Below are 27,768 nucleotides of genomic sequence, written 5' to 3'. Positions count from 1 at the left end.
AGGAGGAGGATGGAGTGGGAAAAAAACAAGGAGAAACGGAGAGTAAATTCCCTGGATGAGTTTAAGATATCAGTAAGGCAATTATTTTTCATTTCACAGAATACAGCCTGTGCAAATAGTCCTAATTGATTTAATTGCAGGCTTCTCGAACTTTCCTCCAAATGTTGTGTTGCATATTGTTGCATTTCGACTCGACACAAACACACACTGTCTGTGTCGCTCTCTCATCCTCCCACACACACATACACACGCTCTCTGGTGACATAATGCCCTATACTCCATTAACGAATACTGTCCCTACTGTAAACAGTCATTTGCAATCAGGCTAAAGGCTTTCCTCCAGAGAAAGATGGATAAAACTACCCAGTAATTTCCTCTGTACCAGCCACATAATAGCTTCAATCATCACACACTCCTAGCCATAAGAAAAATGATCACTTCCTTTAAAGTTGGAGCAAAGTCAGAAGTTCACCACTGAAAAGATCAACATGAAATATTCCAGAGGAAGTTACTTCTTACATTGCTTCATATTTGTTTGCTGGTTCCTTACTGGAAGGTTAAACAGAGAAGCAATAATTGTGTCATTTCAATCCCTAACCTTATTTTTAGGAGTGTCCATTGTCATTGACACAGAAACACACACACAAAGATATTTCAAGAGACCATTTTGATGACCTACACACACACACACACACACACACACACACACACACACACACACACACACACACACACACACACACACACACACACACACACACACACACACACACACACACACACACACACACAAACAATTGGAGGTCTTGTGCCCTCACTGTAAACTGTGCTACTGACCCTGCCCTGACTGCAGCCTCTGCTACTCTCTCGGGTCACATGATCAGCATTAACATACTGTATACAACTGTCTGTGGACCAGCAGGAGCAGCAGCAGCACATCATATCACAAGCAGAAGATCTGAGTGGGCAGAACTGACTGCTGTTTCATACATCAACCTGCTTCTAAATTAAGGTCTGGTCACATCAGCATTTAAAATGCAGTGAAATAAAATAATGTCAATGGAATCACCACATTTAGTGGACTCGCTCACAGGGGCGAAGTGAACTTTAGAGCAGGGAATTTGCACCATTAAAACATATCAAACCATATTGACAGCGCTGACCTTTGAGGTAAAGGAGAGCCAGAGTGTCCAAAATGGAGAAAGGTTATTAGCTGTGTTGCGCGGCGCCACCATTTTTATTTAACCTCCTCTGTCAGAGTATAAACTGCTCCACCAAATGGTAGGCAGACAGTTATGAGACATGAGTTGACAGTAAAAATATGACTTTTGAGTAAGTGTCTGTCAGGAAACAGACAGTTAGTTAACGGATAGGCTTATATTACTATGCCGGTGCATACAGATAACCGGGCCATTTCCAGACTATGTCACCTAGTCTCTACAACCTGGCCTTTAGCAGTCACATTATTAGCTCATTAAAACGTAATCTGAAGAAATGTTAATAATAAATAGTTTTTGTCATTTATGAAGCAAAAATGGCAAGCATTAGCTAATTCAAGCATCATATATTATTATAAACTGAATATCTATTATCTGTACTGTTTGTAGAAAAAACAAGAACTCGACGATGTTAGGAACGATGTTACCTTGGCCTCTGGAAAATGGTGTTGGGTATTTTTCATTATTTTAAGACATATAGCCAGGACAATTATAAGATGTTAATGAAAATGATAATTAGTTGCAGTCATACCCTGAATGGACTATAACTGAAATAAATAGGCTACTTAGTAGGTAGGCAGGTAGGTATTTTATCATCATGCAGAGTTATAAATGGAGTTTGATTCTGGTCCCTTGGCTTTGTTCTGTGCATCGCTTCCTCCATTCTAAACTCGCCTCTCCGACCTCTGTCCAATCAACCGAAAAAGACCAAACCACACTTAAAAACCAGCGTTTGACCCTGGAGAGCAGCCTCTTTCACTTCATTTCCCACATTTCTTGCTTTTCTTTTTTCACCTGGCTGTTCTTTACCTTCTCTTGCTACATTACTACACTGTAGAGAGTAAAAACCTTATGTAAAACAGGTTGAAAATGGTGGCCATGTATAATCTGCCTTTTACTATTGCAATTTATCAGTGCTGAGGCATGGCATAGCACGCACCCACACCTTGTTTGTCTACGGCTTATATTAATACGCCGGTGCGTACAGATAACGGGGGCATTTCCTATTATGAGCCTGCTTGGGAAAAGGGAAGAGGGAGGTACGCTTTAATTGTAAGCAGGACAGATTGTCTTTGGATCCCTGTGTGTGTGTGTGTGTGTGTGTGTGTGTGTGGGTCATAGGCTACTTTTAGGGACGAATTTTAGATTTTGGACCAGATAACTGGGGACGGATTGTCCAACTGGGGACAAAAACTGTGTCCCCAATTGGGAAAGAGCTGATTTTTGGGGTCTATGGTTAAGGTTAACGTAAAGGGTTAGGGTTAGGCAAATAGTCATGATGGTTACGGTTAGGGTAAGTCTCCAAGAAATTAATGGAAGTCTATATCATGTCCCCAAAAGTGACCATAGCCTGATATTTGTATGTTTGTGTCTGTGTGTGTCCAATTGCCTCTGCTTAAGATCAATATCAGTGGCAGCAATGCAGGTTGTCAGCCATTTCAAAGACTAAGCTAGAAAGAATTAAGAAAAAGTTGCAGAGGAGAGAAAGTAAGGGGAAAGAGCAGACAGATGACAGACATAGATAGAGGAATGGAAAGGAGACAAACAGAGAGGAACTGTGAATAAGTGGTGACAAAGACCTAGAGATGTGGGTAGAAATGCAAGGCAAGATAAAAAGGAGGGCCAGATGAAGAAAAAAAAATGAACAGAACTGGAGAAGTAAATGGAGTAAAACAAACAGAAATGACCACAGCAACAAAAGAGGAAAAAAGAAAAAAAAGAGCAGCAGGCATAGATATAATGGTGTCAGTAGTCTCCCACAGCCAGCCTGAGGTCCTAGTTGATGGATAGAAGCCAATCCACTGGCCATCCCATCTTTCATCTGACTGCACACAGACGGAGTAAACAACCACCCTTTAGACCCCAAAACCTCCCCACACTACAGAGGTTCACTTAAAGCTATGGTATGTCCAAACAACATAGGAAGACATCCATATACACATAAGCATGAAATGTACAAATACTGTATCTTAGATGAATGCAAAATGTGGACACACAGATGTCCAAAAAACCAATCAATGACACAAACATCTCTTTGTGTTCTATCGTTTCATCTTGTCCCCAATAACCCTCTCATTCAGCTCCAGTTACAGACATGAACAGATATCTTATTTCTCTCCAAACACATGATGTCGAACACCCGACCTCACAAACACATGATGATCTCATTAGAAGAGATACAACACAATGCTTTATTGTATTGTGCAGTTTTTTTGCATTATATAAACAAAAATGTCCAAGAGAAAAAAATATTATTCATTCGCCATTTTCACAAACCATGATTGTTTTTGTAGGTAAATATGCCCATAGGGGAAATACAGAGACAGAGAAGCACGCGAGAACAAACATGATTATATATATGAAAGACAGACAGGTGAGTCCAAGAGGAAGGTATAGTCAGAAAGAGGAAATACAAAGAAATAGATATTGTTCTCACAAAGACATAAAAACAAGAAGTCGGTGCAAAATACAGATTAGGCTCAGTGTGTGTGTAAGTGTGCATAGGTGTGTGCTTAATGTGCATGTGTGTGTGTGTGTGTGTGTGTGTTTGCCCTCCCTGCAGTGCTTTAGCCAGCAGAGTGTGAGATGAGGATCCTCCCCTTGGGTGACATTATAGCATCCCACCCCTGCAATGTGTGAATGTGTGTGTGTGTGAGAGAGAGAGTATGTGTGTGTCTGCTGCATCAGCACCACTGCACAGCGACGGGGAAGGGGCAGCCTATACACATTCTGTTCACTCACCCGTGTCCACTGTCCATCACCTCATGTCACCTGACCCCGCTCCACACACACACACACACACACACACACACACACACACACACGTTTCCACACACAATCATTTGGCTATTCACATACTGTACACACCTTGTTCATATTTGGCACATTAACACATTGCAAATGGAGTGTTTATTAGAAATAGAACCACAATTCCCATAAACCCCACACTGCCTCTTTTATAGAAAGGATGTTGCTACTTGTCCCCTCCCAGTCCTTGGCACAACTCCATTTGACTTGAAGAGCAAGGAGTAACAATAACAGCAGAAAGGAGCAGAGAGCAACACGAGGGAATAACATGAACCTGGGATCAGTAAAGCGGCACAAACTTGTTATGTAAAATGGTTTCCCATTAAACTCCTACCTGTTTGCACACAATGTAGGAGCTATGTAAAGCATAGCAGAGAAGGAAAGTGTTTGCAGCACCTTAGTTAGGGGGGTGGGGAGACCAACAATATTTTAGGTTTTCTAGAGCTCCCTAGAGTAACAAGATTCAGCTAATCCAAATTACAAAAAAAAAAATCATCCGCCATGTCTGGTTGGTGGCAGTAATCTCTTAAATGGATCTTAAAACCTCAGCAGATGAAACCGAAACTATCTCCAAACAGATATCACAAGAGGTTCATGGGAAAAAAAATTCCCAGAAGGATATATTTAATTAATATAGCCCAATATGATGAATCACATATTTGATTCAGGGAGCTTTTAAATCTGTAGAGTACACAGCATCCTCTACCCCGTAGCAAAAAAATAATGGGAAAAAACTATTAAAAGTGTGACAAAATAATCCCTATTCAAGCTCCACTTAGAAGTTTTTTACAAAGCGTCCAACTGTATCACACAGACTTCATCGGATGACCTGAGCTCAGTAGATTATGATTTCAAATTTTTAGGACTTCTGGTCTTTTCTTAAAGATAAAGGAATGGTTTGGAATTTTGGGAAATTCACTTGCTTTCTTGCTGACAGTTAGATTGGGATTGATATTCTCATCTAACTGTAGCCAAGCTAAGAGGGGGAGACTAATCTGTTAGGGAGCTTTAGAAATGATGATTGGGTTTTGTTACCTTTGGACAGAACCAGGCTCGCTGTTTCCCCCTGCTTACAATCTTCATGCTAAGCTAAGCTAAACATCCTCTAACTGTAGCTTCTGATTTAGTGTAAAGATGCAAGAGTGGTGTCGATGTCTCATCCAAGTCTCAGCAAGACAGCGAATAAGCATATTTCCTAAAATGTGGAACTGTTCCTTTAAAAAGTGCATTGTGTTGAATTTAATGGCACAAATAGGATGTAATATTCATAGGTATGTTTTAATGAGTGGATAAAACCTTGAAAACAAGAATTAGGAGAGCCCGTTATATCTACTTCAGGAGTGAGTCCCCTTCGACAGAGCATGTCATGTTGCATTGGCATGTTTCTACAGTAGCTCCGAATTTGAAGTGGATGTATATAAAAATGCTCCATTCTGCTCTAAATACTTTGTTTGTACTGTTACTTTTACTTTCTCCTTGTGATGACATCAGATTGTCCATGTAACTGGATCGGCTTCAGGCTCCAACATGTACAGATGTATTAGAGAAGTTTCCATTTTGAGTAAAGAATGAGAAAAATAAGTGAAATCCTACCACTGTGGTTTGTGCTGCAAGTCTGCTGAGGAACAAAGTGGGCTCATCAGGAGGGGCTTTAAAGAGACAGGAGCTGATATGGCCAGTTTCAGACAGAGGCTGAACAGAGGGGGGATGCATAAAGGATCAAGTATTTTGAACTGTAAATAATGCAAAGGCATACCAGTAGAGCCCCATAATATAATTATAGACCTGGAAATGTGCATGATGCTTCCCCTTTTTAAGCATGAAAGTTCATTCTCTACCTTGGAAAAGGTAGTTTAGCAAAAATCCAACTGGGGGTTACCATACAAGCTTTTTATTTTAACAGATCCTTCTTTAAGACAGCTGAGTAAACTCGAGCCGCTGATGAAGATCCTACACAGCAACAACTGTGTACCAGAATGCAAGTCATTTCAAATTCCTCAACCCTGTCCCCTCACTCTCTCAATGTGGATTCTAACATCAGGGGGAAAGCATAACGACTTGCGTTACCAACCATTCTTGGGAAGAGGTACTCTGATTTCCCATTAGAGCATCCCCAAAGCAATCTCAGTTAATCGCATTTGCAGTGTTTACTTGCCTTGAACACGCCAAGCTCTCCTTCAACCCTCTCGCTCTCTCTCTCTCTCTCTCTCTCTCTCTCGCTCTCTCTCTGTCACACTCTATCACAGAGGTGAGGTCTGTTTCAGTGCTGTTGTAGAGAGTCTGCACATAACACAAACACAGAGCAGCAGAATAGCCGAACACAAGCTGAGACACCCTGTTATCCTTGAGAAAATTGCTAAGGGCCACCTTGAGTTGATAACAGTGTGTGTGTTTGTATGTGTGTGTGTGTGTGTGTGTGTGTCACTGTGCTGTATGTATGAAAGAGGTAAACAACAGTGAAATACATGTGTGTAAGTGGAAACTGGTGTGTAGGTAAGTATGTTTGCAGTTTTAGGTTTGTGTGGGTGTTCCAAGATGTATCCAAGATATGCATGTGTGTCCATACAGCTGGGAGCTTCTCTATGTGTGCATTGCATATAACCTGGAGGTGCATGTGCGCTTCATGTCTGTCAGCAGTCATGAAGAATGTTTACGTGTTTTTTGTATCTTCAGGTTACTGTGTAGTTTTGGCTGATAAGTGAGTGAGTGTGTTTCTTGGCAGGATCAGGTAGACTGTACGTCAGGACAAACAAGTCTGGCTTTAACAATGTGTGACATGTTTCTTACAAACATGCACACACACATGAGATTTGGCATTCCAACGCTTGGTATGCTGACATAATGAGCTCAGCTGCTTCGTGTCTCCAAGAAATACCTCTTGCTATTAAAACTGAAACATATATATAGTGCACACACAGCACATGCAGGGAAAAAGGCTGCTGCAACCTGATTCTTTTTAAAGCCGTATGACTTTGTACACACACCACAATAACAGGCAGAGAATAGCGAGAGACAGTTATTAAAGTAATGAAATAAAATGCATATACATATACATATACTCAGAGTGATGACGCTGTATGTCACTATTACTAGATTGTCCTACCTTATGATGAATCTCTACAAAGCATAAAACTCCACATTTTTGAAGAGATCCATCATGGTTCACTGACTCCATCAGTCATTGATTAACAAGGTTAACGTTTCAAGCTAAGCAGAGCGTTAGGTAGTTTCCCTGCTTTGAATAAGCTGCTTCTTGATCTCACTTTCAAAATGAGTATTTGTCATCTATTTTTCGACACGTGCTGCTGGTTCAACGGTGGGAATTAGCATTTCTGAGCTGAATGCAGCTCTAAAACCTGTTGAAGATTCATAAACCTGAATCTTTATTCATGTATTGTCAAGAGCACCCTTTTTGAAGATTGTGTACTTGTGTCCCTTAAGAAGAAGAGGCGCACTAATAACCACCACAAATGACATCTCAAAAGTGCCCTTTACACTGTACAGACCAAATGAAAAATCAATTCTCAAAGGGTCAGTCGTGCTGAGGAGAATGAGGAGAGCACCAGTGATAACCCCACTGTAGATCAATATCCTTTTTTTATTATTAGAATTGCTGGCTCATTTTTTATTCTCCCCATCTGTCATTCTCTTCATCTAACAGCTTTTTTTCCCCCTTGTTCAATCCCTACTTCCCTCTCTTTGATTAAATCGCCGTTTCTCGCGATCATTTCTCACTCTGAACTCTCTAATCTTTAGCAGCAGAAAGCATTTTCAGCAACCATCTCTAATTCGGCTGGAGTGAACAAGAGCAAACTAAATGGTCATTTCTCCACCAGCAGCTGAATGACAGACCACATACAGCAAGATTACACATTAAAGATGGCGGCTAAAAGAGCATCAATGCATGCAGTCACGCTAAATGACAGGGCAGAATCTAAAAGATGTCAAATGACGTTATGATCTTAAATCATGCTGTAATATTTACTACAGGATCATTACACTGCAAATCAAACTAACTATGAACATACAGTTACACAAATAGGTGTTTCTTTGACAGTTTAGACCAAACCACTGTTTGTTCACCACTTAATGTCCATGAGCTGCATGAGTGGCTTTTTAATATTTCCTCTTTCTGCATGGAAGGTGCAACTTTAGTGTGGGAAATGCAAAAACAAATTGCATGTTTAGTTATTTCCTTGAAAGAGTTTACATATTGAACTAATGGGTTTAATATGCAAAACTCTCCCGTGATATTTTGATGCATATACTTGGACTACAGCAAACACCATAAAAATATAGAAATTCAAATCTGGCACCAAGCTTTTATCCCATAAAATCCCCTCCTGACCAACACAGCAGTGACTGCATCTAAAGTGAAAATAATTACATTTAGCTCCTCTACTTTGTTCTGTTCCAGATCAATGACAGAGCAAATATTCTTTGCAACAACAGCACATAACAGTATTTTGTGTTTTCATTATACAATCCTGCTCAATCCAAAGCAAGCTTGACATTTAACAAACATTCAGTTCTTTGGTAGTCATTTGAAATACATTCTTCCTCTAGACTCAATCTCTCAGTCTAATTCCCTGAGGTGTCTCTCTCAGATGGACAGGGGTGTCAAACAGGGCATGCAGGGTAATTGCAAAACCTGGGCTGCAGAGCCAAACACTCCACTGTTTGCCTACCAATGATGGGGAAGGGGTTCTTGCTTGTTAAAGCCTAAGTGGGTGTGAAATGTGTGTAGTCTGCTAAACGACATCTTGACAACCTATGATGAAACTTTCACTGCAGTCAAACAGAGAGTGATTATACTCCATCCTTCCAGCAGCAGGACCTTCAGGTCCTGCACAGCAACATCACTGTGTTCTCCATCAGTCCAGACACATTATGACCAGTTATAATGAGCACAGAATTACAGGCAGCTGTTCAGCCTCGCCCCTCCTGAATACGGAACAGTTCTGGTAATGCAAATGACTTTCTACAAAGTCATACTACCCCAAGGTGCTATGACTTCAAATCCTACATCCTTGATGCTGAATAGTTTTGATTTAAGGTAATTTCCTGGAAACAATCAACATTTTTTGTGCCTGCATATAAATGTCAAGAGATGAGACAGACACTTAGGCCGTTTTTTACATGTATGCATGCATGATCTATTTTAGTCTGTCTTGCTGCTTTTTTGCTCATCTCCTCTACCCTCGTCCATGCAACAGCTGCAAGTTGCGCTTCCACTACACAGTTCCAGCACAACTCGACTCGTACCTGCTCTGCTGAGGTTCCAAGCGAGCCGAGCCGATACTTAAATGCGACGTCAACAGACTTCCAGCCACTGATTGGTCAGAAGAGTTGTCTCTAGAAGAGTCCACGCCCACGTTGAGTAGGTACTCTTTTGTAATGGAAAAGGTCGTTCCTGGAATCATACCGAGTCGAGTCGAGCCAAGTCGAGCAGAGTATTGCTAGAACTGTATAGTGGAAAAGCGCCATAAGTAACCTTGTCTCCTTCCAAGTGCTAGCGTGCTCCGGAGTTAAAATTGTCACAAAGCATTTGCCATGGTGTTGTCCCCTAACGTTTGCCGCCACACAGCCAACCGCATATAGAGTGACAGAGATTTAGGCGATACACAGACATCCAGCTCTGACCCTTTGACATGTGGCTGTTGTAAGCTGCAAAAGCCTGCCAGCTACCCTCTTATAAACAGTACAATGACATGAAAACAAGCAAAGGTCAAACACAAAGAAGGCTGAGCATTTTGAGATTTCTATAATTCACATCATTTGGCTCCTATGTTGGTCTATACTGAATGACATTCACTACAGCTGATGTGATATTTGAATTAACTGTACTCATGCATTACATTTTTGCACAGTTAGCAATATAGTGAAAACACGAGCGCTGCCAGTTTTGGCAGAGCAGAGCAGCAGTGGATATTTGTTTACCGCATTCCTATTAGAAGATGCAAAACACCAGTTTTCATTAATGTTTAGCGTGTAGCACAAGGAAGTTCAGTGAAAGCAATGGGAAGATGAAACAAAGTGCAAATTGTGTTTGCTGAAGTGAATGTCAACTTCTGTGAAAGCCAGGCTGCTGCAGGGTAGCTGGCCTGCCAACAGTTCCTATTCAACAACCCAACACATCAACGCAGATAGAGGGAGGGGGTTTCTATTGGTGGCTTTTGGCTCTGTATGCCTGTGTGTGTGTGTGTGTGTGTGTGTGTGAGTGTTGAGTGAGAATTGGGAGAAAGAAGAGAGATCTGGAGGAGAACTGACAGAGTGTGAAAAGGGGTATTTATTTATTTGGCAGGTCAGCAAAGAGAAAATTCTTATTTACATTTACAATGAAGGAAAGTTGTAGACCTGTGTGTTTGTGTGCCTCTGTGTGTGTCCTTAACCTCATATGTGCACATACTGTACAGTATGTGTGTGTGTTTGCCCATTCATGCATGCCAGCCCTACGCTATAAGGAGGGAGAGGCCATGTTCATGTCAGTGTCAATGAGGACAGTGCTGTTTTGCAAGTCTGAGGATATCCAGGGGGGCTTAGCAGCATTCAAACATGACTATCCACATAATGTGTGTGTGTGTGTGTGTGTGTGTGTGTGTGTGTGTGTGTGTGTGTGTGTGTGTGTGTGTGTGTGTGTCTGCGTGCCTTGCCCATGTGTGCATGCCTGTGACTAAAACCAGTCTATCTGTCACCATAGGGGGAAGTTGATTTGCATCTCAAGAACAAGTACAGGCTTATCTAGCAGTCATGAAGATCAAATAGCTCCCCATAAATGTTCTGGTGACCCTTAAAAGAACCAATCAGATGCCAATGGAACAGCTACATTTCAAACCATATTTCATTTCATGTGTGAATACATGAAAACAGCTGACTGTAACCAAGGAAACAAACAAACAAGAGGAATAAAGGCCATTTAACCTTGTGATATGAATTAATATCAGGAATATTAAGGTTTGTAAATCTGAAGGTAACACCAATGTTATACAATTACATTTTATATGTGGTACATTTCCTGCAATATATTGGCTTTTCCCCTTAAACTGAGCCCACTGCAGCAGCCTTAACCATTGAAAATAGACAGGAGACTAAACACTAATTAGAGGACTGTCTCAACCCAAGCAAATGAAAACCGCATAAGACACAAATATATACACACACACATATCAACCTGACGACTTGTGCCAAAATATTCAAGAGACATTATAGAATGAATCTGAATACAGCATCAGCAACCCCGCTCTGTTTTCAATTAACAGGAAACACGACATGTTTTGGTGGAAGGCAACAAGTCCTTGTTGCAGCTTGACTGTCACATTAGGTTTCACTGCAACCACTGAGGCTGCTGCATACACACCAAGTCAAGTTTCCCAACGTGCCCATCCATCCACACACACACGCACACACACATACACACATACACACTCATTCCAGATGTGGAAATAAACAATCACGAGAAAATAATACAACTTTTACATACAGATGTGAAGATGTAGAAGCGAGCGGTACTCACCAGTGAGGACTATCCAAAAATCTGCATTCAGTGGCTGCTTCAACAGAAAGTGTTTGGATTTGTTCAGTGCGTGTTTAGCCTTGTCCTAAAGCTCCCGGTGTGACATTACAGGATGATGAGAGCCGTGTTTTTTGTTTTTGTTTTTTGTCTGTCGAGGCTACAGAGAGCGATGAGACTGTTTCTTCAGCCTGCGCACATATCTGGACACGAGAGACTCGGAGCTGCTCAGCTCAGTCTGCTCTTCTCTGAGCTCCGCCGGGCAGGACGCTGCTGCCAGGGAGGAGGAGGAGGAGGAGGGCCATGGAGCAGCCGCGCTAAGCATCAAGGGAAGTGTAGTTCGAGGTGACAACGCCTGTTTGACTGTGCAGTGGGTTAAGCACTAATTGATTTCTTGACATTCATAGGTGAATAAATTAGCATTCTGAAGTATCATGGGAAGTGTTATCAAACTCGTATCCACTTTAATGTTCAGTTTATTCTTTTTATTATAACATACAGTGAAGAAATACCCTATTTTAATATTAAGAAATAGTGAATTTAAATAATGGAAATGTACACACACAATTTTAATTAAAAAAAAGAATAGCCTATATTAGAATAGAAAAACATAAAATATAGTGAAAATATAGTGATAATAAACAGGGATCATAAAAAGGCATAAAAAACCTTTCTATCCAGGAAGACTTCATTTAGACTGTAATTGTCCCTATGTTGTGTTGTATGTTTGAGCACTTTGAGGTTCACTGTGAATGAAAAGTACAGTACAAATTAAAGGCGTTATGTATGGTATAGGCCAACCAAAGTGGTCTGATCTTTAGTAGAAGGCTTGATCGGTTGTCCAATGGTAGTTTATTTATAATAAAAAGTGCCACCATGTTAGATGTGTAACCAAAAAGATGTACAAAACAAAAAGAAAGGAAAAATTAAACAATTAACTTAACTCATAAGCATAACTGAAATAATGTTAATGTAACATGTACACAGCTACACTCTACCAGAGCAGTCTCGAAGTGAGACAAACATGAGTTGTTTGTGTGCTACCCCCCAACAGATAGAAACAGAACTTGTTGCCCCTGATGAGAAAAACAGTTGACAGATATACAGTACAGCATGAGTTACATGTTTAATTATACATGACATGTAGAGAGAAGCACAAAACAAGTGAAAAACAGTTCAGCATTCAGTATTATATTTGTCACTGTTTTTTATACTCCCTGGGAGTGTGAAGGGTGGGGTGTTAGCTTGAGGGCTCCTGGGAGTTCCTGAAACACAACATGAAGAGTGACTGGGGTAGTAAATATACGAAGTGCTACTTCCTTATACTGTATAATACCCTTGAGGGGTGGGGGTGCTTCTTCTGTGCTGGTGTTTGACATGGGTGCTCACATACCATCATTATGATAGTTTCCGATTCATGGCGCAACACCATATTCAACACTCTGACAAGTTTCCTACCCATATTCACGCTTAAAAAGGGTGTGACCGATGGCAACAGAAGATGGTATATTACTACACATAAACTAAAACTTACCCTTAAGTGGCATTATAGTAGTAGTGTAAAAATAGCATTCCAAGCAGTAGAAACAGCAGCAGCAGATTTTAATAGCAGTTTAAACAGGGCAAGAGTAGAACATCCTTAACACTAGTGTTTCCTTGAGAGACTACCACAATGAAAAGAACATTTCATAACGTATTATTGTATTCAGGCAGAGACCTTGACAGATGAAATCCTGCGCCAAGACAATACCTCTATTTTCTTTGAGGTCAACCGTCCCCTTGAGCATTCATTGTTCCAGACTGGCCTCTCCCCGACTTTCTTATTGCTGGACATACAGTACAGCTCTTACAACTACTTAAGATAAATGTGTGTGTGTGTGTGGGGAGGGGGGGGGTATAGGAAATGCTTCTGCCTCTCGGTAGCTGTGTATGTCTAAATTTAGAGGCCCGTGCCGCCACTGTCCAACTGTCACAGGCCTGGCCAGATTGTCGGCCGCTCAGGAAAGAGACTTGAGGCGTGTTGAAGTGAGGATAAATGGCAAGAACTCGGCTGTGCTGATCTGAGAATAACACATTTGTTCACCACACACACCCTGAAAACAGTGTGGCTATAAATATCATGCTACATTATACTGAGCAGAGGTAAAGGAAGTGCACATACACAGTGCTAGTGTTTTGCACAAAAGCAGTAGATGAGGTCACTACTATGCAGAGTTTGTTCTCTATTTGCTTGAGTGTTTTAAGAAACAAGTTAAAGTTTACATAAATGTAATTATCAGTTTATTAGAAAAAATACTACACTATATATTACACTTATTGACTTATTCACTGTTGAAAAAGGTGGTCAAAAGATAAATACATGCTTATGTTTGTAGTCTCTATTGTAAAAAGAAGAAGTAAAAAATAAATGTGGCAACCTTTCCTCTCCTAAGTCTGCAAAATGGTTGTTTGGATTTGGTGCAAACTAAAAATGCAGACACTTATTTCACACTTGTATTCATGCCATGATTAAATTTGACTCAAGTGCTAACGCAGTCAAATTTTTAACACATTTCCATTTCTGAGATGTTTTTATTCCCTGACAGGCTTTTGACCTTTTTTTTTCATCGGCTGAGTGCGGGGAGGCTGCAGTAGCTGGGGACCATTTCCAATCCTCCTCGTCTATTTGATTATGAAATGTGTCTGTTTGATTGTCTATTTGAAGAGCTGCACCTCCTTTATTGACTTAGTGCCTGACAGACCCCCCACTCATCCTTCTCTAATGTAATTCAGCTCTGTGACATTGTTTATCAGATGATTACAGGAAGGTGCCACAGTCGGTTTCCCTGTGAGCCATGCCGTGTCATTATGAAACAGGGAGTTATTTGCATAGCACGAACTGTGTTGCATTTAAAAATGACCTATATGAAGGCCTTTAATGGACCTGCTGGTGATGTTTTCAAACTATTACACTACTGAATGCTTACATTGACATTATAGGGCATCTGCAAAATCCCTAACAGTAAGACTTGATATTCAACAACCAACTCACCTAGCTCTAAGTGCTCACAACACATGCTCTAGAGCCCCTGCTGCAAATTCATTTGCACATAAGGCCATAAATGTTCAGTCTAACCACAGATGCACCAACTCTCAAAGAACAAATTCAAGATACAAATCAAATACTGTCAAGGATTGTGAAGACCTGCACAAGTATGAAACATATAACTTACTAAGAATTAGTATCAGAGGATTAAATAGATAAACAGCACACTTGCACTGACCATCAGAGAGAATCCTCAGGGAAAATAAATAATCATACTGAATTTACTTCTTTTTTTTTAATAATATGGGCCTGTAAGTGCTATCAGTGACATTATTGTACCATACTTGCATCAGTTTCCCAGTGAACGACCTGCAGCTGGTGAATTATTTATCATCTAGCGCCCTCTAGCGCTTCTGAAAGGCACCACGCCTGCAGAGGTTGGAGGTCACCACAGAAAACATGGCGGCCACCCGGAAAGTCGCCGTGGTGCTGAAGGCTGTTAAGAATATAAGCATCCAGTTTTGTCCGTTTGAGTCAAATGTCCGGTCCACACGGTAAGACATGTGTGTGTGTTGTCGCCCAGTCAGACGTCACTGTGATGAAAGCTGTAATGAAAGCTGTAATGAATGAATGAAGCGGCTCAAGCTACTGACTGTGTTAGCAAACAGTCACAGCTGGCTAACTGCAGGACTGTGATAGTTCACTTCATTACACTGTGTGAGGAAATGTGTCTGGAGTTTGGACTATGTATGACTATGTATACTCTTAGCACCACTTGAAGTGACTGTATTTCACATAATGCTCCTTTACCCTGAGCCTTAACATACACTATGCATAGCTAGTGGTTATATGTCATGTAATCAGGCCGATCCTTTACTTTAGTGAAAGTACCAATACATCAATGTAAAAATACTCCATTACAAGTTGGGTGGAACTAATGCATCAGTGTTAGAGCAGCATGTAACTATTGTATCTGCTGGAGGTGGAGCTAGTTTTAAGCATTTCATAGACAGTTAGCTAGCTTAGTCGAATGGTCCCCACCTAAAGGTCAGGAGATAAATCTGAGGGGTTGTGAGATGATTAATGAGAGAAGAAATACGAATAAACAAAGCTTTTGGATTTTTTTTAATGAAATATCATTTGAACATGTATTGAAATGAAACCATGTGAGAAGTTAAGAGGGAAAAATCACTTCTTGCTGGAGCTGTTAGGAAATCATAAGACATCTGAAATGTGACCCTGACTACACATTGCTTTTTGGAAACCACTGGTTTAATCTTTAACAATGTGTTGTATTTTAAAAGCTTGTTATATTATTTCAATTGTGTCAAAACTTCATCTGAAAACGAGCTAAAGCTGTCAAATAAACGTAGGGAGTAGAAAGTACAATATTTCCCTCTGAAATGTAGTGTATATAAAGTAGCATCAAATTTACTTAAGTACTTTAAAACTGTATTTAAGTACAGTACTTGAGTAAATATACTTTGTTACTTTCCACCACTGTATACATCCTCCCTTTATGCTTACCTGTTAAAAGAAATGGCTTATTTACATACACACCACCTTAACATGCAAGGTAAGATATGATTTGTCAGAAATTTTCTCTAAACTTCCTTTATGTTTGTTCTGAAACAATAAAAACAAACATTTAAGTGTTCAAAGCTGGAGAATCAGAGAGATGTCAAACAGTCTCTACAGACCCAAAATAGGTGCAATTAATAACATGGCTGAGTTCAGTTTAGATTGACCCAGGTTAGCACATGGTAGCTCATTAGTGTGGCGTCCTTTGAAAACTGAATGGAACTGAGTCATCATTAATGTCATCAGCTCCATCTGTGCTTTTCCTGCTATGACTACGTCAAAATGTCTGCTGTGGAAAAGTTTTGCTCACCCACACAGACCTGGAGAAAAGTGTAACACATTGTCACATTGATATACAGTATGTAATCAGAGTGAAATGTGCTTTCCTTGTTGCCCCACAGTGAGTTCCTGGCCATGGTGGGCTCAGAGAAGGCCAGATCCACTAACATGAACTGTGAGGTGATAACTACAGTGAAACATGACAAGTCTGAACCTGTAGTGGATATTACTTATGGTAAGTGTCCCCATAACACATTCAATAACGTTATGCGATCATGACTGAAGTTTTACATTTGTGTTTTAGCTAATATTTTTACAGCTGTATTGCACAAACTGATATACTAGAAAGTAATTACAAGAGCAAAGTGTAGCACTTATTAAAGATATACTGATGAATTTGGCATCAGTATATTCTCAAGCTCCTCAAGCAAACACATTTAAGGCTGAGATAGGAAAAGACAAACAGAGACAAAGGGGTGACAGCAAATACATAGTTATAATGCATCTGGAAAGCAGTTTTAATTACATGTAAACATATTAATGAAATCTCAGAATGAGCAATTGAAGGAGAAAAATCCCCCTTGCATTTGACTACAGACTACAGAGCCCTTTTAAGGACCAGTGTGTAGGATTTAGTGGCATATATCAGTGAGGTTGCAGATTCAGTGTTTGGTCGGTCTGTTCTCGGCTACTGTAGAAATATGGCAGTGCAACATAGCGGGCTCCATGGAAGGGGATCTGCTCTCTATGTAGATAAGAACAGCTCATTTTGAGGTCATGAAAAGACAACGATTCTTAGTTAAAAAATACATCTGAATATTATATTCCATTTCTGCCAAGTCCGTTCTGCTAGATGCCACTGAATTTTGCACACTGGACCTTTCTAAACGATGTATTCACATTAGAGCTTTGACAACTCCTTGGAGACATGCTGAGAGGCAATATACAAAAGTTACAGTGCAACAGATGTGATGTTGAGTAGAAGGGTGGATTGTCAGCCTAGTATCAGTGGTAACTTTGCTTGTTCATAAGGTTAAGCTCTGTACGTGCTGGACAACACCTCCACATAGTAGTTTGTACTGTATGACTTAAACTTGGAATTTAATCCAATTACACAATAAGTATCACTCACACACAAAACAAATCAAATGTAGAAATGTCTGCCGTAGGTCAGTAGCACAGAGGCTCGTTGTGTGTGTGATACTTGACTTTTGCTCACAGTTGACTCTTCACCTGTTTACCTCTTGTAGTCCTAACAATGAGATGAGACATTGTGGTATCATGAGTCATCTCCTTGACCATTTTGCCTTTCCCTACCACAGCAGATGGAGAGAAGCTGGTGATGAAGGGAGCAAAGCTGACGAGCTCTGAGATGCTGGGCGCGTTTCAGGCCCGCTGCATCGCCAAGGACCCGCAGGCAAAAGCTGCAGCGAAAAAATGATCATCTGCTAGCTGAATATATCTGTATTTATCTGTGTATATTGTTGAATGTTTTATAATAAAAGTATTTCATTTGAAGCTTGTTAGTTCTGCTGCAATTTGATCCTTGATTCCTTAAAGCTACTCCGTATTGATTCTGACATGTGACAGCATTTGGCTTTGTATGATATAAAAAATGCTTGAATTACACATTTTTTCTATTTGATCCACTATTTGAACATCAAAAACCTGCCTGAGGATGTGTTTTCTTTTGTCAAATTGAAAACAAAGAGCGTCATCCTCTTGTTAGCATAATTACACACATCAGTTATGCTTATTTTCTCCACATTGAAGACTTCAATTAAAATGCTTTAACTGCTAAAAATGTGCTGTGATCAGTACAGGGTCATGGTGTGTCCTTGCATAATGTGCCATTTCCTTGATAAAAGAGACCATTCCAGCATTTGAGAGAACATTATGCAAGCTCCAACCTTTGACACAGCAGGCTTAAATGTAATTTGGCACAGAGTTTTAGATACAGCCCCACTGAAAAGAAAAAAAACCTTTCACCCAGTCACAGATAGCTAACATCCTATCCACTCTATCCACCCTCTGTATCATTTAGCATCTGTAACTGCAGTTTTTTTGTTTGTTTTTTTCATTTATGCATTATTATTATTATATCCGTGGCATATTTTTTTCTGCTAATCTAAAACCAGCTTCTGATGGGACGTTTTCCATTCATATTCTAAGCTTTTACTATCTGTTGCAAATAACAGGAATAGAACATTTGGATTGTGAGGTTGCAATCCTTTCCTATTTGATGATAATAATACAGTTAAATGTTGGAAATGTGTTCATCAACACCCATTCTCACTTTCTAATAACCCACCAGGTCTGCACTTCAGCTCAAGTCTCTATTAATAAACGTTTTGCTAGTTTTAACAAAGATAAAACCACTTTTTTATTATCTCATGAGGCTATGGCATGCTGAAGACTTGTGGGTAATGTTGTTCTTTCATGCTGACCAAAGAACTAGGTTAAAATGTTGGAAGTTAACTATCCAGACACGTGACCCATACCTATTTATATATTTATATTTGATATAAACAATAAAACCAGCAAGATTCAGCTTTTTATTCTGCTTTTGTAAGAAATCAATTAAAGAAGGCCTAGATGCTAGGAGGGCTAGAGGCGGGACTTCAAAGCTGTATTGTGTGACGTAGCATGTTGTGGTTGGTTCGTGGGTGTCGGGCTGGTCCTTTAAAAACGCTCTGAGCGTGTTACCACACTGCAAGAGAGTTGGGTCCAGAGGCACTGTGTGTGTTTTTACTTTTTGTCACTTAGGATATCACATCACACACCAGCTGCAAACATGGTTGAGAAGTTCGTTGGGACGTGGAAGATGATTTCCAGCGATAACTTTGATGACTACATGAAAGCAATTGGTAAGAAAAAGGAGTTTAAACACTATCAGGCTTTCAGTTGCTGTTTTTAAACTTCAGGTCTATTTTTTATATATATTATGCAAACTTTTTTTTCTCAAAAATTGTAGCCAAAAGTTACTCAAACCGGATATCTTTATTTATTATTTGTAAAAAAAAATTATCTGTAGTTTAACTGAGTTACCTGATTTAAAATGTGCAAAATTAATTTTCATAATATGGTTTTTCAAAAGTCTAATTAGCTCAATTTGCATGTCAAAACCTTTAAATTGTGTTTTACTACAATGTGTTATATAAGTGCAAATGTATTGAGTGTGTGTTTTTGCATTTCGATGCGCTGTGCAGGTGTGGGATTTGCAACCCGACAGGTGGGAAATCGGACCAAGCCCAATTTGATAGTGACCGTAGACGATCAAGGAATTGTATGCTTGAAGTCTCAGAGCGCATTCAAGACAACCGAAATCAGATTCAAGCTCAACGAGCCTTTCGATGAGACCACCGCAGACGACAGGAAGACCAGGGTTAGTTTCATGTGGTCAGAGTGCAGAATCAGTGAGTGTTTTTTTTTTTTTTGTTTTTTTTTTCTGTGCGGGAATGAACTTTTTGTCTCTTGTTCTCTGCCCTGCAGACCGTGGTGACTCTGGAAAACGGCAAGCTTGTGCAGAAACAGAGCTGGGATGGCAAAGAGACGAATATTGAGAGGGAGGTCACAGATGGAAAAATGGTAGCGGTAAGGATATTTTCTTTACTCATACTTTTTCTAAGAGACAGAAAATCTGGTAACCTTTACACAACCTGTGCAATGAATAATTAAGCATATTTTCTGCCATGATTTGATTATTTAATTGAGTTATAAATAGACTGTAATGCAAATGTAATATGCTTATGAGTTATTCCCACTATCCTAGTTTTCTAATCTGAATGTGAAGAAAACTCTGCATACATTCCCCCATTAAAAAAAACTCCCAAAATAATAATTTAAAGAATTGTATGCATCTTTTTTAAGGTGACCTGCAGGAAATCCTTATATAATATAAGCCAAACTATACTATTAAGTTATAAAATGGCAAAACCCAAAGTACATTATCTGTAGGAAGATTTTAAGAGACCAAAAACAAATCTTTAAAGTATGACTGTCACCATGGAGAAGCAGACAGGCTTATGGGTACATTATGAGATCTAAAAGAATCTGGTATTGCATAAGAATAGTCTCTGCATGATGGGTGCAGCCTTAACTCAAAGCACATGTAGGAATTCATATTTACCTTTGCCACATGCAACTCTCCTGATAATCTGACCGCGCCTTTTCTTTCCACAGAAATGCATAATGGGAGACGTAATCGCAGTGAGAACGTATGTGAGGGAGGCGTGATGAGGGTCCCTTCGGCCTACTTGTTGGATGCATTGCTGGATGAGAGGCTCAGTTCAATGAGCACAAACCAAACTAAAGTAATGGCGTGTTCTGCTCTCCCTATTCTTTATCTTCACTGTGTTGCCAAAAATAAAAATTTCTGTGCCTCTGTTCTCCAACATGACACATTTGATTTCATTTGGAATTGTTGTGGTGATTTGAATAAAAATGGCTGAAAAATTTGTCAAAACTGTTTCTCTGAGAGTTTATTGATTTGTTATTGATATTATTTGTCAGTAAATCAGTTTGTCTGCTTTTTATTTGAACGGTACCACATCCAAATTCAATTATGACATTCTTGAAAGCATTCCAATGATTAGGGCATGCTGAGGAACGCTGTGCACGAAAAAAAGTGCTCTAATGAGAACATACCACCTAATCTGACAAGCTGATTTCCTGACTTTAATGGTGTACTCCTCTGGGTAAATTGCTTTGTGGAATTTAAGCTGTAATTCTACACGCAGTCACATTTTACAGATATTTTGGATTTTATAGTTCTTTTAATGCTTCCTTATTTTAGTAAAAAGTAAGGGTCCAAACATATCCCTAGACTAAAGGTCAAGAAGCAAACAGTCAGCCGTCCTGATATATGATTTGTGTTGGCAGGGGCTCCTGGAGGAATGTGAACTCTTTTTGGAGTTATTAGCATCATGCAGAGGGGTCAGCGAGGAAATGTATCCCCTCTTCCTTTTTGGGAGGTCGAACATTTCCCATTGCACATGTACAAACTGGGTAGCTACATGGAAAAACTAAAAGCATTATGAGTTGTCCCCACAGACGTCCCCACCCTTTGGCTACTGGTCAAGTGTGTAATGTGTGTGTGTTTCTCTTCTGGGGGGATGGATTGTTCCAGAGGCGACGGCAACTTTCCCATGACAGGAAAGAGAGATGATAGCACTGATTGGACCTAATGGTCAAAACAGCTGAAACAGGTGAAACAGTAGGCCAACACTGTTGTTCTTTTCTGTTCTGACAATGGTATACTGGCAGTAGACGAGGATATACAGTATTTGAACTTTTGGGGAGATGCCAAGAGGATGAGAAAACCACAGTGGATGGTTAGCAAAGGTCACAAAGTTGTGTTAGTGTGTCATTGGCCATGTTTTTAATACCTCCGAGACATTTTACTTGTGAAGCTGAGATATTTGTTAACTTAGTATTTGAAATAAGGAGTACCAATGTAACCTAACTGGTCCTCTGCAAAGTAACACAGAACACTAGTATCAGTTAGAGAAGGTACAAACTCTGCCTGCACAACACGTATTCCCATGCATTATAAAACAGACACCATTGTTGGCACTGAAAAAATGTTTTTAAAAGGTTGAAGTTGTCCAGGTGGATTGTCATGGCAATTTTTTTTTAACCCACTGTGAGTTACATGATCTTCCATCAACTCTTCAAAGATGCACACATCTGATTCTATTTTGGACAAGATAGGCATGATTAGAGATTAGATCTCAGCTAAAAGAGGTAAAAAGAAAAAAATACTTGGCAAATCAGGTGCTGATGAACCATGAAACATTTTGCAGACTTAAATGTGATGTATTTAGACATGAACGTCAATACTTTCTCCAGGATGATGGCATCTTTTTAATCAGAGCAAAAGTGATAACAAACATTATACTTACTTCAGGTCTAATGAAGGTAAACTATATCATTTTTACAAGCAGAGGGTTTACTGTACTTATACTGATGATGAAAGTGATGTTTGAGCCTTTGTGGCCTCTGTAGGCACATTAGAAAAGGGCAATTCAGGTCTAATTGGTGCCATTTGTATGTTGTAACTTTTCAACATTAAACTTAATTTTTTCATCACTGCATTTAATAACACAGGTTATACTATTCAAAATGTGTAATGGTCAATCCCAAGCCATTTTATTCTTTACAAGGCTTTTAAATTACAAATACTTTATATGAATAACAGGACTGAAAGTAACAGGACTGAGTTTTTCGCATATCATCAGCAAATACAGGAAATGTAGCCACATGGCATCAGTGCTAATAGCATGAGAGCATGTAGCCCCTGCAAGTTATCTTTAAAAAAAACATAATAACATCTAAGAAATAAATTAGGAACCAGAAGTGAACATTGAGATTGACATTCTCTGTCATACTTACAACATGATCGAAAATACCAAAAATTGAGTGAGAGAACTTACTTTTGGTCTTCCAATGGCCTTCAGGAGACTCAGGTGATGCTACTTCCAGTGATCATGTGACATGAGGAATGTCCCAAATATTTAGAGGAGGGAATGTGTCAGGGTAACAGGAGTGAGTGAAAACCTGGTGACACGGCTAAACTGTATATTTTGTCTAGCATATTATGAATTTTCCAATTAGAAAATGTATTTCATGTCAGAATTGGAAATAGAGTCACATAATAATACAAAATAAAAAAATGTAATCATTATATTTCATGGTAAGGTATAGCTTTAGAGAATCAGGATGGGCTTCAATTCTATTCTTCAGTGTTCTATGTAGTTTTTATAAAGGTTTTACATGATGTATCTTCAAAATGCAAATAGGACAAAGGGCAGGATGCTTTGCTTGATAAATGAATGTATTATACATATACTGTTCATGCATATTTCTGCCTGTAATGTACTGGGTCTGGAAAAGGCCCCAATTCAGCAGAATGCCCCAACAGTACTCTAAAAACATGAAAAGATCACATCTGCTATGGATTGACTTACAGGTGCAGTGCTTGTGTTCCACATGCTTCCCCTTCATTTTGTTTGGATAACAATGGGGGACGAGGAAGATCTTCACCTCCCCGTTTAATTCAGGACATCTTGATTTGATAGTCATTGGCGTTTCCTAATTACTTAGATAATTGGAACTGGAAAACTCGAGACAACTGAGTAAATATGTGTCACACAATGTACGTAGTCCTCAGTATCTGGCATTTATTTATTGTTGAAGTGATTTTCTCAGACCATTTGAAAAAAATATTCTCTAGCTGGAGGCCAAACCTGACAAAAAGGGAGGTACTCCATAATAGAGGAAAGGTACAGATCTTCCTTTACTGTCCACAGTTGAACCTTACACAAGGAGAGGAGGTTTCACAGTGCAAACTAGGAAGCTGTAGAGGAAGGAAGAGGATAGTGAGAAGCCCGCTGAAAGTTGACTGGCAGAGAAAAGCAGTAAAAAAAACAAAAGGCAGCCACAGAATAAACTGGAGCTGTGACATTTAGTTTTGTTGTTGTTGGGTTAAACCGTTTTTTTTTTTTTTGGTGACCATCATGTGTGTGTGAGTGTGTTCTCAGTCCTTTCATGCAGAGGTATCTTGTTGATACTGAGGTTGTTTTTTGTTAAAGCAGATTGTCTTGGACTTTACAAGAATGAACTCACATCCTTTGCATAACATCTGGAAAGCTCCACTTGTAGTAGTTGTAGTGTTGACACCCTTCCTCTGCTTGTCCTTAACTTAAACTCTGTCAAACAAAAACATCTTTCATGTTTACACAGATCACAAAGGTTAAAGATACATGATGTATGAGCTTTAGTTCTCATGCAACACATCCTTGATTCTGCTTCCCTTTCTGTAATGTCAAAATACGTTTTAAAAGGTTCCACAGTAATAAAGACTGAGAAGATTTGCGGGTGTGACACAGTCTGGTCAAATACTTGCTGACAGTGGTCACTCTTTATTGTGTACATAGTGTTTTGGGCCTGATATTTTTAGCAAGACAGTGTAATCTGCAAAGCTGAGCATTTCTACCAAATAGTCACTCAAACTATAAACCTCTGGAAAGTTAGGAGGAAACTCAGGGGTCATTTGTTGTTGTTGTTTTATTGTTGTAGTTGTTTTTTTAATCTGATGAACTGTGGAGATTAGTTGTATTAAACAAGTAAAAAAACTTTGTAATTCAGTTGTGATGTGATAATCACATGTGCAGAGGTTGATTGGGAGCTTTGAAAACTCACGCCTAATTAAGACAGTGTTGTTTTTACTCATAAACATATAACATCATAACACATTAACTTCCACTCAAAACTGTGATTTGCATCTTGTTTCTGCAACAGGATATTTGTGCATCGAAATGCAAAATGACATCTGCACAAAGTTTGACACTACAAGGCTGTTTTAACATCAATCTGCTGAACTGGTGAAGTTTCTCTGTACTCACTGAAAATCAGAGTCTAAGGTGAGCATGGTTTGTGACATCACAACTAGTTTGGAGTCAGTCATGGTCCAGTATTGAACTACAAGTGTGGCAGTGGAACTTGAAGCATCCATTGCACACTGACAATGGACTAATGACAAAGGATACATCTTGTGTACAGCAGTTTAACTTTTGACATTAACAATATTTATATGTATTAATGAAGGATGTTAGTGAGATAACTTTTTTGTGTGGAAGAACCATAGTAGGCACACATTATTATCTAGGGTATTTTAAACGTGTGGAGAATATCTTTAAATATTATATGGCAAAAAGCTGCAGCAACATGTCCTGACTTCTTAAGCTTCACAACAACTTGAGATCAACCTGAATGACTTGGTTTTAGGGAAAATCAAGTAAAAACAAAATGAGCAGTACACTATTCTTTCTGTACATACAGCACAAATCCCACTCCCACTCTTTGTGTTTTTCGACTTGGGTTTCTGCTTGAGGGTGGGGATGACCTTGGGATCAACCCCCACCTGGATACAGCTTACCGAGCCTAGAAGGGTTGCTGTGAAGTCTGTGCCTCCAAATTCACTCAAAACATTGAACAAACATCAGTTTTACCTCAATCCACTCCACAGGACCTATACAACATCTACCCTGACCAAAGAGCAGTCTCCAAGGGCAACCAAACAGCTGGGCAGAGGGATGTCAGCAGTGGCCCCACAGAACAGTAGGGGAGGCTGGTTGCCATGCAACCAGCTTTCTTTCCGCTGAACCTCGCTATCCAGTTGTACTTTAGAGTGAACTCTGATTTCATCAACAAATCTCTGAATGTTATGCAAGCTGTGCCCCGTCTGGTTGCACAGAGGCAGGCTGTACTGTTATCTCCCCAAAACACTCAGAGAAATGTCTAGGATTCCAGGAGGACGACACTGTTTTGGATCAAAGATTGTAGTCTAGACATCTGGATGTCCTTAGGGTATCATAAAGGATATTTTTAATAAAGAAACAATTCTCACTTTAAGGAGAAAAGGCGTGGAACCAGCTCAAAATATAACTTCTAAAGGCTTCTGAGCTGTATATGAGGAAATACATTTTTGCCTTTGAGGACCCCCACAAAGGATCACTGTTTTTCAAGTCATCCCACCAGGAGTTCCTGTCAAAGCTTAGCGTGGAAAAAGACCCCTGTGAATGATTGTATAGCTTAGAGGAAGGATGTTGGAAATCTTTAAAGTGACGGTATACAAACTGGATCTTACACAATGGTGTTCCCTAGAGAGCAAGCAAAACTCAGCACTTTGGATTTTGTGCATATGCAAACAGGTTGTTTATGTGTATCTGTGCTTGTGCATTTCTGTTAAAAAAGCAGATAGAGAACTGCCTGGACATGCAATAAAAAGTCAGTCAGCAGGAAGTGCTGGCATTTTCTTGTGTGCATCCACCGCAAGTCATCACAATGTTGAGCTTATCCACTCCTCCTCCTATGACTACTGTGTGACAGGACATGTGATTTATAATCTGAAGGGGATGATGGCGGTACGGGGGAGTGAGGAAGGAGGCAGTCTCTGAAATCAGTCTATATGTGCATGCTTGAATGTATGCATGTCTGTGTGAAGCCAGATGGGAAGTAACATACTGTACATGGTTTCTGTTTTGTTTGTATCAAGCATTCTTTGCACTCAACCCTCAGAAACTCTGTAACACACAGAGCAGTTTATTTTAAGGCCACAGCATGAAGTGAACACAACTTCTGTAAGGGAAAACTTCAATCGCCGAATTATTACATCAAATAAGCGAAACTGTAAAATTCATGTTGATTCTACACTCAGTCTGAAAGAAGTTTCAGATCAAAGACATATTTATCCATTAAAATACAATATGATTATTTGCAAAACATGAATAAGCCAATATTAAAATCAACCTATACAAGACAAGCTTCAAACATTGATATCCAAACCAGGTGTTACTCTTCTAAATAAAGGAGCGACCCATTAAACAGAAGTTCAGGAGTTCAACAGACAATACAGTCTGAAGTTTGACTATACAACCGGAAGAACAATGCGCCCTTTTGTGCCAGACAATACAGATGTCTTTCTGTCACTCCCCTTCTGATAAACAGAGAGAGACTTTAGGGAATCAACGTGGATAAAGTCACAATAATGTTATGCTTTGTTGTGGTTTCTATGCCATAGGTATGCACACACACACACACACACACACACACACACACACACACACACACACACACACACACACACACACACACACACACACACACACACACACATTGACCTTCTCATGCAGGTGGTATGGCTGAATGGTGTAGACATTTTAAAGGTAACTTTGCTGTTTGTCTGCAGAGAACTTCAGGCTGAGAAATACTTTGACTTAGTCTGAAACAGGAGCTCACATATTCATCCCTATTTCTTAATAGTAATATGTTGAGTACCTTAAGAGTAATATTTTGCCCAATAGTGTACAGTATGTGGTGTGCATATGTGTGTGTCAATGCCTGAGAGGATTTACTATTATTTACTGTTAAGACCAATATATGCATATTATTTCTTTGGGAATATCACATTCAAAGTCAAATATGTCATCTTGCTTTTGGCCACAGTCAAAAACTAGCAAAGTGAAGTGATATACTGCACAAAAAGAAGCTATAATCATGTTACAGGATGTTATCAACAGTAAAAACATACTACTACTTGATACAAATTAAGTCACTGATGTTACATTTCATCCCCTACTGATTACAGTACAGTACAGTGTGGACAGTTTGGACTGAACTTAGGAAACCTTCAGCAAATAAACAATAGGCCACCAGGAAAGCTGACCTGATGGACACTCTGAGACATGCCGTATGCAATAGGCACTTCCCCTCAATGCACTGGAGAGATAACCAGTCTGTGATAGGCGGGAGGAAAACGGAAGCCATTAGTCACAAGCTGACCTTTC

General features: G+C 39.6%; 3 protein-coding genes across 4 annotated transcripts in view; 2 read left to right on the top strand and 1 right to left on the bottom strand.

The window, feature by feature from the left end:
• Positions 1-11,688, bottom strand: part of pag1 (phosphoprotein membrane anchor with glycosphingolipid microdomains 1) — a 53,134-nt gene extending 41,446 nt beyond the window's left edge. The window contains exon 1 of one of the 2 annotated variants that reach the window (XM_053334476.1): positions 11,539-11,688. The gene's annotated coding sequence lies outside the window, so the exon portion shown is untranslated. The remainder of the gene's footprint in view (positions 1-11,538) is intronic. The other variant, XM_053334475.1, reaches the window with a different exon arrangement.
• Positions 11,689-14,998: 3,310 nt separating this feature from the next.
• mrpl53 (mitochondrial ribosomal protein L53) lies at positions 14,999-17,938 on the top strand. Its single transcript, XM_053334483.1, has 3 exons — positions 14,999-15,114; positions 16,543-16,655; positions 17,743-17,938. Exons 1-3 carry the CDS (start codon positions 15,020-15,022, stop codon positions 17,859-17,861), a joined length of 327 nt encoding a protein of 108 aa, XP_053190458.1. The 5' UTR covers positions 14,999-15,019; the 3' UTR covers positions 17,862-17,938.
• A 1,189-nt stretch (positions 17,939-19,127) lies between these two features.
• Positions 19,128-20,885, top strand: fabp4a (fatty acid binding protein 4a). Its single transcript, XM_053334482.1, has 4 exons — positions 19,128-19,287; positions 19,630-19,805; positions 19,913-20,014; positions 20,603-20,885. The coding sequence occupies exons 1-4, from the start codon at positions 19,215-19,217 to the stop codon at positions 20,654-20,656; spliced, it is 405 nt and encodes a 134-aa protein (XP_053190457.1). The 5' UTR covers positions 19,128-19,214; the 3' UTR covers positions 20,657-20,885.
• Positions 20,886-27,768: the final 6,883 nt, after the last annotated feature.

Source organism: Scomber japonicus, chromosome 15, assembly GCF_027409825.1.
Source record: "Scomber japonicus isolate fScoJap1 chromosome 15, fScoJap1.pri, whole genome shotgun sequence".
In the NCBI taxonomy this organism is placed as follows: Eukaryota; Metazoa; Chordata; class Actinopteri; order Scombriformes; family Scombridae; genus Scomber; species Scomber japonicus.
Note: the sequence above shows the minus strand (reverse complement) of the source record. Positions and strands in the feature narration are given on the sequence as shown.

Coding starts and splice junctions, on each gene's coding strand:
- mrpl53 (XM_053334483.1), top strand. CDS start 15,020: ATGGCGGCCACCCGGAAAGTCGCCGTGGTGCTGAAGGCTGTTAAGAAT. Junction 15,115..16,542: donor TCAAATGTCCGGTCCACACG/GTAAGACATGTG, acceptor GTTGCCCCACAG/TGAGTTCCTGGCCATGGTGG. Junction 16,656..17,742: donor TGTAGTGGATATTACTTATG/GTAAGTGTCCCC, acceptor TCCCTACCACAG/CAGATGGAGAGAAGCTGGTG.
- fabp4a (XM_053334482.1), top strand. CDS start 19,215: ATGGTTGAGAAGTTCGTTGGGACGTGGAAGATGATTTCCAGCGATAAC. Junction 19,288..19,629: donor TGACTACATGAAAGCAATTG/GTAAGAAAAAGG, acceptor TGCGCTGTGCAG/GTGTGGGATTTGCAACCCGA. Junction 19,806..19,912: donor CAGACGACAGGAAGACCAGG/GTTAGTTTCATG, acceptor TCTGCCCTGCAG/ACCGTGGTGACTCTGGAAAA.